This window comes from Scophthalmus maximus, chromosome 18 (genome assembly GCF_022379125.1).
Source record: "Scophthalmus maximus strain ysfricsl-2021 chromosome 18, ASM2237912v1, whole genome shotgun sequence".
Classification (NCBI taxonomy): domain Eukaryota; kingdom Metazoa; phylum Chordata; class Actinopteri; order Pleuronectiformes; family Scophthalmidae; genus Scophthalmus; species Scophthalmus maximus.
The window spans coordinates 16,715,300-16,728,475 of NC_061532.1; the positions used below are offsets into that span (position 1 = coordinate 16,715,300).

A 13,176-nucleotide genomic window follows, 5' to 3' on the forward strand; every position below is an offset into this window, starting at 1 on the left:
CACCTGTGGAGATCCCGGGCGTTCCGCTGAGTCTGTTCTTGCACCTCGGAGAAGAGCCGGCGCGAGTTCCCGACCTCGTCGTGCAGCCGCAGCGCCTCCGCCGACAGACTCTGTAGAGCGTCCGGGCCGCAGACGGAGCTCAGGGCGCGCAGGTCGTCCAGCAAGCTCTCCACCCGCTCGTCCTGGGCCTGGAGTCGCCGACATAGATCCTGTGTAGAAAAGGGGAAGTTACTGGAATCCAGACTTTAAAGCCACTTTAGTGCAGAATCAACGTGACCACGGCATCTGAGTTTATACAATCGAAGGGTCGATGCTGATTCCACCCCAGTACAATCGGTCCAGTGCATCATTTCTGTCGGGGACAGTCGTTTGTGATCGTGCTGGGAAAGCACCAAAGTCACAGATTTTATAATTCAAAAAAAATGACGATGACAAATTATTCTCATATTTGATACAGTAAGTTCACGCCACTGTCCCAAATTGAGCCGATGTCCTCATAGTAGATGTTCTCCACACAGACACGTACAAATTAAATTGAAACTTAAAAGCTTCCTCCAGGAGTTCCTGTGGTCTAGCCACAGGAATCTGGGCTCCAAGATGGCCGACTCTCCACACAAATGTTTGAAAGTGAATTTTACCGATATCAAACTCAGTGATATCTGTGCAGTGAAGATCTTTGTTACTAGAAACTTCTGGTTGATTGGTTCATTTTCGTGTGAATTGATTTCTGAGTTGTGTTTTGGGTGAGGTGGCAGCCTCTCAGTTCAAAGGGATTGAAGGCCTGTGGCCTGTAAGTGAATCAGATATTCCTTTGACTCGTTTAATTATCATGGATTATATTTTTAACAGTCTGGTTACACACACACACACCTAACTGAATTCAAGTGACTGAATTTCTGAATGTTTGTATTTGTTTGGTTTCTTATCTCTGCTGTTGTTGTGTTGTGTCTCTGCTCCAGGGCGTTTGGGTAAAAGGATTCCCCAAGTGGCCAAACACCAGTTTAAAGGTTCCAGGAGGAACCATGTGAAAAGATGGTGAGGGGGGTGTTGTGTGCACTGTACTTTAAGCAACTGTTTACTTGCTCATTTTTTTTTTTTAACTGAATGTGTATAACGGCTTTTAGGCAATTCAAGTATATGATGTATAATTATTACATTTTAGGTATTAGAATAGTGATACACTCTTTAGTGTTGCCTCTGTTGCCCTGCCATTGGCCCACAGTAATCCAGTTCTCAGAATTATGTTTGTTGTCGTTTGTACGTCCTCCAAGCTGATGAGAAATTGGTCTGCACCGAATTGCGAGTTCAAAACTTTAAATTCTAACTTGTCCCGCTGCCACTTGGTGACGAGGAAAAGGTAAATTGTTACATGCAGCTTCGGGGCAACTCTGCGATTTTTCGTGTGTATTTGCTTTTTCTAAAATGAGTATTTGGAGATTACATTTGAGACTTGACCGCTGAGACTAAATACGATGCCAGAGCACTACACATACATGACACATTGTGAGTATTTATACATAAAATCACTTTCACGAAACATCCTAAATTAGTATTCCACATATTTACAAAGGATAATATGGTAATATTTCTGTTTATTTAGTGCATGTATATCATTTTTTTAATGCATATTGATTTTTTTGGGCCTCTTACTTTAAGTTTTGCGAGGACCGTTGCCACATCTGATCCACCGAGGGCGACGAGGGAGTCCTGAACGTTCTGGAGGCACTCGAAGCAGCCGGCGATCCGCGCAGCTATTTGTCCCCTGGCAGCCTCCGTCTGCTCGCGGACGTCCTCAGCCTCGGACACAAGCTCCTTCAGCTGCTCCAGCGTCTTCCTCATCTGGGCCTCCGCCACCTGTGTAGGCGAAACGAAATCAGCCAAGAGACCCCGCACAGGTGACGCACTGTGACTCCATGTAAAAACATACAGTACATGGAGATTTAACAGAAACAGAGAGTTGAGTGGAACCTGCAGCTCCAGCGGGGGATCTGCACTTCGAAGCAGAGATTGAATCTCAGCGGCTCTCCGTTGAAAACACTCCACATTCTCCTCCTGGGCCACAATCTCCTTCTGGAGACAGAGGAAGGTCATCACTATTCAAAGCACCTGCAGAAATGGTTTAACTTCACATACGACAACCACGAGGGGTTCTGAAAGTGTGCATGTTACAGGAGGATGAGAGTAAACTTCGGGTTCCACCTGCAGTGCCCTGACGTCGTCCTCGGACTGAAAGCGCGGCGACCGAGCGAACGCCGCGAGTTCATCGGCGCTCCACTTCTCCACCTGCGCTCCGAGCTGCAGGACTCCGTCCCACAGAGTCAGGCAGAGGCGCGAGTTTTCCAGGTGGGAATCTGTCCTCTCTGAGATCTGTGAGTCACAGTGGACACTGTAGCACCCGTCTCACATTTTTGCCATATTTTGCAAAACATAACCACCCCGCGAGAACACTTCACTTTATCGCTCACATATATGGGATCATCCGCTCATGAGACAAGGTCAATTCTGCTTCAAGCACAGTGAATTAAATGCTGGAGAAATGCACAAATCACTCAATAATTATTAGTGAATTAGCAAAAAATTATTTATTACTGTTGACCCATATTACCAGGAGAAATTTGATGAAATATATCTTCCTTGATATTTTTTGAAATTCCACATTAATAGTTTTTGTATTGAATGCAAAGTTGCTGCACAATGACAGAAAAAAACAAAAAAACAACACATAATAAAAAAACCTGAATAAACAAGGCATTTTTTACATTAAATTTCGGGGAAAACAACAAACAAAATAACATTAAAAAATGTCTTTTTAAAGTGTTTCGAGCGACTGAACTCACATCCAGCCAGCTGTCCATCAGAGCGTCAGCATCGCTCTCAAATGGGACGACGTCGCACTCCGGCATCTGACGCAGGTGAGTGTGAATCTGCCTGCAGACGCCGCGGACCTCCTCCACGCCGTCGCCGAGGCCGTTCAGCTCAGCTTTCGTTCCCTGGACCTGAGAGGGAGAGCGCGCGCGCACACACACACACACACACACACACACACACACACACACACACACACACACACACACACACACACACACACACACACACACACACACACACACACACACACACGCACAGAGACAAGGATGTATAACAATCTAACCAGGGACATGATTGATGATTTGATGTCTCATGAAAGGGCCAAAAATCTCACCTTAGCATATAATTTGTGCAGGTTTTCTTTCCCCATGTAGGAGGCGTGTTCACCGATGGTGCTTTCTGCTTTCTGCAATGTCCCACTCAGCTCCGCACGCACGCACTGAAACCTCTTCAGCAGCTCAGTCAGGACACAGCACTGCTCCAGCCTGCACACACACACACACACACACACACCAAACTCAGCAAAGACAGACGCTTTGACAATGGAACACTGTGCTTGTAACTTCTCCCTCTCTCTTCTTTACCGCTCGTTTACGGCCTTCGTCGTCTCTGCCCAGGAACCTTCCACCTCGCCGCTCCGACTCGCGTCACAGTGTCCCGACGAAGAGGCGTCCCGTACGCGCCGCAGCTCAGAGAGGAGGCCGGCGTGACGACTTTGCAGCTCAGTCAGGGCACATGTCCTGGGGAGGATGACACAGTCATTAGTGTGCCGGGTCACGAGCGCCCAGCAGGGTCACAGGGAGGTCATGGAGACCAATGACAGCATGAGAAAACTGGATTTGAGTGAATACCTATTGTTTATTAAAGCAGTGGAATACCAGAGGACCAATGTTTTGTGGGTCATGTATATATTCCCCTTAAGTTTCATTTTTGAATTGTGAGCTTTGCATAATATTACTTTTTTTATTTGTTTTTGTTATTTGTTTTGTTTGAATTTGTTTTAAGAAAAAGAGGTTACAGTGACTAAAAATTGTATTTTTGGGGATGTGCAGTGTTGTACCTCTGCTGCAGAGCAGGCAGGGTGAGCTCGTGCAGCCTCAGCTGCTCGGCTGCTCCCCTTATTTCCCTCAGCGCTCCGAGCAAGGCGGCTCTCCTCTGGACCGAGCTCTCCTTCTCCTTCTCCTCTCCCTCTTTCTTGACTTGCCTCCTTCCTCTCCTCTGGTCCTCGGCGTCCCCATCACTCTTCCATGTTCCAGCCTGGTGCTCTCCATCCAGCTTACACCTTTTAGCCTCCAGCCCCGACTCCTCCTCCGCCGCACTTGGGGGGCGATGCTCTCGCTCCTGTGTTCCCACCTGCCGCGGTGAACCATCACGAGTCTTTGTCGCACATTTCTCCACGGGCACGAACACCTCGCTCCTCTGCATTTGTTCCGCTCCAACAGGTCTCATCTCATCTTTCATCTCCGAGTGTTGGTCAATCTTCTTGAGTCGAGGCTGAAATACCAAGAAGGACGTTCTGCACCTACAGTGAAAGATTGACATAAGGTATGTGGCAGACTGGTCTGTAGTGTAGTTCTATCATTTAGATTAAATAAAATGGGTGACCTAGGCAATAAGATACAATGAATTTAAACTGAATTGTAAAATATTGTTTTTAAAAACTGTATAAAACTGTCACTGTCAGAGGATGTTGCATATCCAGAGGATTTACCTACAGCCAATTTTAATTGAAGAATGTGTTCCTCTGTGCTAATCTGTCAGATCTTAGTTGACACTTTATTCCACATGCTGCCAGCTCTTAAATATGAACTCATACCGTTCCGGCACTTCCTGTCCAGAGCGCTGCTCTTCCTGCGGCGGCGGGCGGACTGCGTCCGGGATGACGGTCCACTCTGCCGCCTGCTTGGTCTCCACAGTGCTGCTCCTGATGACGGCCTGAGAGATGGAGAGAGTTACTTACTTAGTAGTGACAGAGGGGAGACGGGGAAAAGATGGAGCGGCGAGCCTATCCCATTACCGAGGATTAGTGCCTTACAGCTGGTGCTGTGGCTCGTAGAGCCAATTAAACACATATACACATATACACATTCTGGCTTGTAGAGCCAGTCTCTTCTGACGGCGAAGAGGAAAGGCCACTTTAAATGCATTGTATGAAGTAAATGGGATTAATTTAGGGCTAATTAACATGTGCGGCATATTTATTCCAATTTACAAGATTAAATGACATTATAGGATTTAAGATGATTGGCTTGCTAGTATAGAACCACAAAGAAAACCGTCTTGCATAAAAGGCAATTTTTTAAGGTAAAAATTATTATTTTTAAAGTTATTTTATTATTCTGTTGAGAGAAAAATGTGCAGAAACACACATTTCTAGGCTTTTAAAGTAGAAAGATTGCAAAGTTTTCTTCTCCTTCCTTTGAAGCAAGTGATTCCTGGCACCTGACTGTCCTGAATTATGATTTACTCTATACGAGTATGGACACTGGAAGTTTCAAACTACTGTTAGAAATAGAATAAAAGTAATAATGTAATGTTTACATAAAGGGAGTAGCAATTAAAACTCAAGCAGGAAATTTAAATATTTTCGAAAAAACAATGAATAACTGTTAGATCAAAAAACCGGCTCTGGAGCTAAGTGGAACTGAGAAAATTAAAAGAAAATAATACATATAGATATGTATAAATGAGAAGCATTCACGAGTTCTCATCATACCTGTATATGAGTTTGGGTTTGCTCATTGCTCTCTTCCATGTGTAGGAGACGAGCTTTCAGCAGCAGCTCTTTGGCTCGAAGTGAAGGCTTTTGCTTTTGCACCGAGTCCTTTCTCTCCGTCGGGACGTCCCACGCAGATCGCAGTGGCAGGGAGTCGTCCGCAGGTGAGAGGTCTTGTTGTGGGACGTCCGAGCTTCGTCTCTCCGGCAGACTGCTGCTCGGCCGTGCGTCGGCGGACGACGTGCCAGTCGCTCTCAGCGGGGCGCTCGCCCCGAGCTGCCGTCCCCTGCCGAGTTAAGAAACCCAATCATCAGGGGGTGAGGTCAGGGTCAGTCGGTTAGACCCAGTGCAGCGGGCACCGCATCGAGATTAAGGATTAGACCGAGACAAAAAGAAGCTGTCTGCTTCAATTAAAATGATGCGGTTAACATTCAGTTGAGAGATATAAAGTGAATATTGATTCCAGGATAAATTCTAATGCAATATCTTTATTAAATCAGACATTCTTCATGCGAGTTCATGTTCTACCTCCCACTGAGGAGCTTCGGCCAAAATACACATTACATTTTAAGCTTGCTTTGCTCAAACTCTTTTTTATTATTATCAATATCAAATTGAGCTCTATGTGACATATGAACTGAATTTTATTTGTAGATGTACAAAGGAACTGTCTAATCAGAAAGAGTCAACCCTAACATTAATGTGTGCACTTTATAAGGTAAAATTCAAGCACTTTTAAATAATTGTAAGGTCTTTTTTGTTGAAAATCAAGGGTTCATATTTTGCATCTCTTGGTCTATTACGTAAGGTAAATACCTTTTAAACCATTTCTATTGCAACACAGTTGTTTTTTCAAATGCCATCTTTGCACTTGCAGTAATTGAGAGAGCTGCACAAAATATATTCTTTGAAAGGTTTTTCAGGTAATTTTTTTCTCAAATCCATAACTTTCCAATAACATACATTCCGCATAAAAGAGACTCTTTCAAAAACACAAATCCAAACCGAACCATTCAGCGCTGGAGGAACAGCACGCACACACTTTACTTCAGAGCAGTGTGGAAAAAGTGGAAATACATTTTCATCATTTCCCTCCTTACACTGGCACTATCTTACCTGCGTTGCGGGAGCACCGTGTCACCGGGTCGCGTTTCCTGCGCTTGGTCAGCCTCCTCCCGCCGCTCCGTGGCCAGGCAGGACGACTGACTCGGTGTCAGAGTTTCACACAGCTCTCTGAGGGATTCCACCCGGTCCTCCGCGGATCCAGCTCCGCCCACGACGTCCTGAGGGGAACGAAAAAAAACCCTCTCAGAAAAAAGGAAATCAAGTTTTCTTCCTTTCTGGCTATTTGATCTTCTGTAGTGTACTACACGGTGCGGTCGGATCGGATGTTAATTCCTTATTGTGCGGGGCCATGCAACTACCTGTTGTTGCAGCAAACAGTCACGGTCAGTCGGGTCAGTGGCTTCATGGCGGTGAGCGTTAGTATGCGTTTCACTTTGCACGACAGAGAATGACTGCTTTCCTCCTCCGATCAAAGACCATAAGTCGGGAACAAAGGCAGCCATTTCTCTGCACACATCCTGGGTGCGACACAGACGAGTGGAAACATTGCTTTAGGGAGGTTTTTTGAGGGAGAATAGGATGTTGTAAAGGTCTGGAAAATATTGGATAAATATGGAAAAACAAAAACAAAATTACACTAGAGTTAAAAGAAACCTTTTGACACAAAGGCAAACACTTTCTATTAAGCTCCACTTAGTAGAATCAATAAAGCGACAGAAAGCTCCAGTGGTGTTTTAAAATTATTTTGGTATTTGGTTAAAGCCTTCACATTAGGGTTCATTCGATCTTTGATTCAACCCCTTCAGGTAAGTGCGTCAGTCTTTTTGACGGACTCTCTCTTGCCATACCTCCCACTGCTTCCTGACCGAGTCCGAGAGGAGCGTCAGCTCCCGGAGCTGGGGCCCCGAGCAGAAGGCCCCGAAACCTTCCGCCGCGTCCAGGAACTCCCCGAGGGCGACGGGCTGCAGGGTTTTTAGAGCGCGCTGTGCAGAGAGACAAGACGCAGAGCTGGACAAACACGCACGGGCAAAAAAACCAAACAACTGGTAGCGGCTCAAAGCAAAAACACCACAGACCTTCGAAAAAAAGAATGTGTCCTGATTCTGAAATGAAATGTTGGGATTCGTCAGGTCTGGATGTTGTTTTTTTTGAGCATTTAACAAGCAACATGCAAATAGAGAGCGGACTTCAAAAGTCTCACACTTTTCTCTTGGGGAATCTCTCTTCTATCCTTAATGACTGTACCTGTTTCTTCTTGGCTTGTGACTCTGAAATCTCTTTGCCGCCAAATAACTCCATGGCCTGCTGGATGCGTCCCTGCAGACGGACCCTGGCCTTCTCCAGTCTGCTCCTCGCCATCGACCGGGCCCTCGAGTGAACTTCCCCGCGGACCATGACCGGAGGCCGCGGAGATGTCCCGTCCGTCTGCGGAGGGTTCGGCGGCGCTCTCGTTCTGGATTGGGGTTCGCGGGTCTGTGAGGGCGGCGAGCTTTGGTTTCCCTCCGTTGCTGAACTGGTCACATGTTTGGACTGAGGCAGACTTCTTCGAGCCGTTGGTCCGACATCAGTTCGGGCGGAGGAAGGTGAAGGTTGATCCCTTTGACGTAAAGCTTGAGCATGGGATCCAGAAAAGGACTCTCTATCGTTCACACTTTGAGCAAGAGGAGAGTGGAAACGAAGAACTGGTTCCGTCAAAGGCCGAGGCAGCATTTGGATTTTAACGAGGGGTACGACGATGGTTGTTCCATCTTGTGCGTTCGTGCGCTGGTGTTGAGGCCAACCCTGTGGATCTCTTGCACCTCGCTGAGACGTACGAGATAACGGAGTCCGAGGCGAAAGTTGACCCGGGCCCTGGGCTTGCAGCTTGACATTCCCGGTCTGCTGCGCGTGTTTGGCTCTGGCCACAACGAACGGCCCCGTCTCTGGTTGTGTGTGAGTCCGACGGGCTGGTTCGCCCACGCGCTCCTTAAACCCGGGGGAACCAGGAATCTCCTAGAGAATGAGTCAATGTCAAGACGTCAATTATGAACATTTTAACATTTTTTCTTAACTTACATCTTAACTTACAAACTTGGTCCTCTTCACACATTCGGCCCAGTGCTTGTTGACCTTGCCGAGTTGTCCGGCCAAAAGGCGGCCGGTCGAAGTTTCTGTCACTTCAATGAGAAGGTTCCCCGCCTCATTTAGCTTCGCTTGACATTCGGTCCACTCACTCATATCCTGCAGTAACCAAAACAGAAGTTTAATATGTATATATATATATATATATATATATATATATATATATATATATATATATATATATATATATATATATATATATCTCTTACAGCTTTATTGTAAACACTGGACTTTACAGTGAGAGTCCAACAGATTACCTGTGACTGTGTCGTCTGTGCAAGCCATGTCTGCAGAGAGGTGAGGCACCGGTCGTAAGTGTCCCACGCAGACGCCACTCTGTCCATCGTCCCTCTCGCAGCCGCCACGGCTCGCGAGAGGGATTCGGCTTCACCTTCTGCCTCTTTCACCCGACGTCGAACGAACTGGGAATCGTCACCTGGGGGAGCGAGGAAAGGGCGGAAAAGTCGAGTCTTCAAGGAATTCATCGTCTACAGAGTTCGCGACCTGTCAAAGATGAACGTAGGATCTTGTAGGTGGCTCGTACCCAGTGCGGCCTTGCCGGTGTAAGCGTCCGCCGTCTCCTTCAGGTTCTGGACGGCGTCCATCAGAATCAACAGCATGTCTTGGCGCTCCACTGTTTCCTAGGCAACACACCGATAAAAAGTTGTCGCTTTTCAACATATTCTAACTAGAGCCCGCACATCCATATGAAATAAGCTTGTAAAGGGTTTAGGGTTTTTTAGTTTGTCACTATTAAATTAAGTTTCATAACTGATGTAAATCAGATACACACTCACATGCCAGTCCTGCAGAAGCACAAGTACCGCCTCCTTGGACCTGTAGGAAGTCGTCCACGTCTGGATCTTAGCTCTGACACGGTTCAGGAGGTCCAGCACTGTGTGACGACGTTCCTGGTATTCCAGCTTGATCCCGTGATATTTGGTCGTGACTCTGATATGGGTCACGCTGTTTTCAAATTCAAAAACAAAAGCATTAACAACCTATCGACAACATCCGTCCTACCATCTCTCTACCCTCATCCCGTGATCCCTCGACCCTCCCACTTATCCTCAACCCACTCCCCCTACATCATCTCAATATACATTACGTACAATAAACGTTAGTATTCATAACTTTGAGGTGTGGCCCTATGTCATGTACCGTCTTTTTATCTCTTCAAACTTCTCAGGGGACACTACCGCGTTCCCTGAGCCGTCCGCGACGTGGTAGTCGTCAAGGATTTTGACGTGGTGGCTCATCTCCTTGATTAGAGTCTGAAAAAAAATTAGCAATTAACATATAATAGCACATAAACTACATAATGAAAATGTTTTGTTGAGTCCTGTTAGAATGTTCAGCAGGAATAACCTTCAGGGTGTCTTGTTGGGCTCTGGCTTCTTTTGCGCCGTCTGCAGGATCTTTCACCCGCCCTCCCTCCTCCGTCAGCGCTGCCTCTGCACGCTGCAGCCACGCGACCACCGAGTCCAGAGGAGGAGGAAGGCCCAGGTCCAGGTCCGCTCGACATCCCTGCAGCTGAAGAATGACAACACACACACTCATAGAGCATAATGACAAATTGCCAACGTATGAATAGAACAGAGGATGCAAATAGGGGAACAAGAGTGACCCCTCCTGGTCCTCCAGTCCTTGTGCTTTGCCTTACTTGATGTTTTTCCGTGCAGCCCGAGTTCCCTGTAGTCGTCCGAGCTTCCGACAGCTCCTGACAGGTCTGCTGCAGCCAGCAAGTCACCTCCTGTGCCCGCTCACCCGCAGGGATCTACATTATCGAAATGGAGACCGTCAACAGCTACATTTTGATACTGGTGCGGCGTTAGAGTTGCACAATCAGTGGATAAACACATGGTTTATGTGCCAGGCTCGTTGGGTCCTGACAGTTAATGTCAACTGTGTTTAATATCTGTGATTTGACACCCATGGAAACCGTAGCTGGAAAAGATTATTTCAAATGTAGACATCGTTACATTTCCTCTGCAGGAACATCCACATGCAGCTGCATTGTTTGTAAGTGAAGAAGGACTTCTTCGGGGTGCCTCGGGGTGTAGCTACCTGCCGCCATCGCGAAGCGGACATTGCTGGAGCGGAGTGAGCGGGAACATTCACAGGTGAGAAGCAGAAGGGCTGATCCTGAGGAAACAGCTACGTCGCCACCACCACCACCACCACCACCGGGAGAAAGCAGGAGATTGAAAGTTGAAGGAATTGGGAAGAAGGGAAAACCCCCAGGGAGCAGAAGAGTAGTGAAAACACCCAAATGAACCGATAATGAAGGAATTAAAGATGTCTCACTACGGCTCAGTGTAAGTTGGTGTAATGTAAATCTGTCTGTTACGGCTGGATGGATTGCTGACCTGCAGGTGGTCATCAGGTGCCGGCATGTCGTTGGAGTACTGTAGGAACTGGGCCACATACGTCATAATGGACTTATCATCAGGATCCTTCACATCAACATCTGTGGTAAAAGGAAAGGATTGAATTCAATGAGAAGACCTTTAATACGTGTCTTAGGGTTAGGGGTTAGGGGTAACCGTAACCTTATCTTAAGAATGAGTTGTATCAGCCGTATGTCATTCTACTTCAGCCTCACCCTGAGGCTCCAGCAGCCGGGGGATGTGCAGCTCCCGCTCCGCCAGGTGAAAAGCCTCCTCCAGGTTCTCCCGGTGGCTCCTCGACTGGACCAGCGAGAGATCGACCAGCTGCGGCCTGAGAGAACACAGGACGGCCAAGAACGCCTCTCCACTCCTCCAGCTCGACTTGAAGTCCTTCACGCTGACCGAGCTGCCGACCCTGGGGACAGACAGACGGAGAGACAACCAAGAGAAGTATGAAACAGGAAAAAGATGTTCAGGCATCGCCAAGTATACGCTCCAAAACTCACTTTTGGCATTGGTCCCGGACCCACATGAGCAGGGCCTTCTTGGCGGACACTCGGAAGCGTCTGTGCAGGGGCGATGTCCCGCCTGCCGGGACCGGACTTACCGGGACGGGGCTGCCGGACCAGGAGTCCAGGCTGGCCAGGGAGTCGAGGGACGAATGGCGAGAGCTGAACGAGAGAGCGTTGGCCAGCTCCTCGATCTAAGAACAATGTAAAATCAATGAAATTGTCACAATAGAATGGTTTTTTTTACAGGAGAACTGTCAGGTACTCACGTGACAGTGGAGAATGATGGTCCATACAAGGCCCAGGACGATGGAGGGTCGTCCGTCTATGATATCTGGGATGTTTATGTTCACCAGTTTGATCTACACCAACCAACCACAAGAAATGCTACAAATAAAGAACAACTACACTTTCATTACTTTGTTTTTTTTAAATGTGTGAAAACGTACATTTTTTTTCCTGAGGAAATCCAGCGCTGACTCGATGTTCGCCCTCTGCTGGAAAAACCCCTGGCCCCTTTGTCTTTTCTATGGAGACAAATGACAACATCAGATGTATCGGGACGCTAATATTCGTTTCAACGTGATTCGGTGTCTTCTGGGGAGTTTTTCTCCAAACTGCATTCACTGATATCCGAGGCACCGAGGAGTAACTCACCAGAGTCTGGCCACTCATCACCTCCAGCAGGTCGAGCAGCCGGGACCCGTCTCTGAGGTCGGAAAAGAGGTCCGACACGCAGGAGGGAGGGCGTCTCTGCAACAACGCAGAGCGTTTTCTCTCTAATCATTCTGCATGTTCATACGCGGCATGAATACATTACTTTAAAAGAAAGAAATGCATTGTCCATCGATGACTTTACCAGTAACGCACAAACAAGCAATAACTCGTAATCGCTCACAACATTGAAGACATAAATATCAACCGGGTAACGGTTTGACAGGGTTATGTACATAACCCAGATGTCATATCAGGTTGGAAATGCTGCTGCATCTTTTCGTACAAAACAGGAAGTTGTTCGGGGCTTCCCTCAAGTCCTCAAGTGTGATGGGTGATGGAAAAAAAAAATTCTGAGAAATTTACCCTTATGTAAACCTAAGACGAAACCTAAAAAAAGGGGTTTCACTTTTGTAATATTGAGGATATAAATCAGTTTATTGCTAAATAAATCATGTATTAATCAGCCAATGACATACTTTTAAAAATGCTCCACACGACACCTTTGCAAATCCTCCCTATGACCCTAAAGAACGGAGCCTTCAAACTCTCTGTCAGCAAAAAAACTGAATCTGTGTGAGATTTATTCAGAAACGGTCCAGTGTCGTGGGTCAACGCTCAGGGCCAAGTCCCGACGGAGAACTCTGGCCTGTAGACGCTGGGATAATATCGTCCGTTGGGGATTTGTAAGACAACTCAGATCGAGTGCGACAGATGGAAAAGTTATGAACGAGTGATTTGGGCATTTGAGTGTGCAGTCATATGGACATGAGGGTTATGAAGAGAGGTGTCT

At 47.0% G+C, this 13,176-nt stretch overlaps 1 protein-coding gene across 7 annotated transcripts in view; it reads right to left on the minus strand.

The window, feature by feature from the left end:
• Positions 1–13,176, minus strand: part of LOC118290631 (nesprin-2) — a 75,242-nt gene that overhangs the window by 58,429 nt on the left and 3,637 nt on the right. For 4 of the 7 annotated variants that reach the window (XM_047328884.1, XM_047328882.1, XM_047328886.1 and 1 more), the window contains exons 4-31: positions 12,327–12,422; positions 12,119–12,196; positions 11,939–12,031; positions 11,667–11,863; positions 11,376–11,575; positions 11,140–11,240; positions 10,838–10,927; positions 10,434–10,547; positions 10,139–10,303; positions 9,932–10,044; positions 9,568–9,736; positions 9,315–9,411; positions 9,028–9,206; positions 8,717–8,869; positions 7,895–8,641; positions 7,498–7,632; positions 7,009–7,167; positions 6,701–6,867; positions 5,585–5,870; positions 4,685–4,803; positions 3,929–4,390; positions 3,453–3,608; positions 3,203–3,353; positions 2,838–2,996; positions 2,200–2,367; positions 1,969–2,070; positions 1,651–1,854; positions 4–209 (exon numbers count right to left, since the gene is read on the minus strand). In XM_047328884.1, coding sequence (XP_047184840.1) covers positions 4–209; positions 1,651–1,854; positions 1,969–2,070; positions 2,200–2,367; positions 2,838–2,996; positions 3,203–3,353; positions 3,453–3,608; positions 3,929–4,390; positions 4,685–4,803; positions 5,585–5,870; positions 6,701–6,867; positions 7,009–7,167; positions 7,498–7,632; positions 7,895–8,641; positions 8,717–8,869; positions 9,028–9,206; positions 9,315–9,411; positions 9,568–9,736; positions 9,932–10,044; positions 10,139–10,303; positions 10,434–10,547; positions 10,838–10,927; positions 11,140–11,240; positions 11,376–11,575; positions 11,667–11,863; positions 11,939–12,031; positions 12,119–12,196; positions 12,327–12,422 — 5,066 coding nt within the window. The remainder of the gene's footprint in view (positions 1–3; positions 210–1,650; positions 1,855–1,968; positions 2,071–2,199; positions 2,368–2,837; positions 2,997–3,202; positions 3,354–3,452; positions 3,609–3,928; positions 4,391–4,684; positions 4,804–5,584; positions 5,871–6,700; positions 6,868–7,008; positions 7,168–7,497; positions 7,633–7,894; positions 8,642–8,716; positions 8,870–9,027; positions 9,207–9,314; positions 9,412–9,567; positions 9,737–9,931; positions 10,045–10,138; positions 10,304–10,433; positions 10,548–10,837; positions 10,928–11,139; positions 11,241–11,375; positions 11,576–11,666; positions 11,864–11,938; positions 12,032–12,118; positions 12,197–12,326; positions 12,423–13,176) is intronic. The other 3 variants (XM_047328885.1, XM_047328883.1, XM_047328887.1) reach the window with 3 other exon arrangements.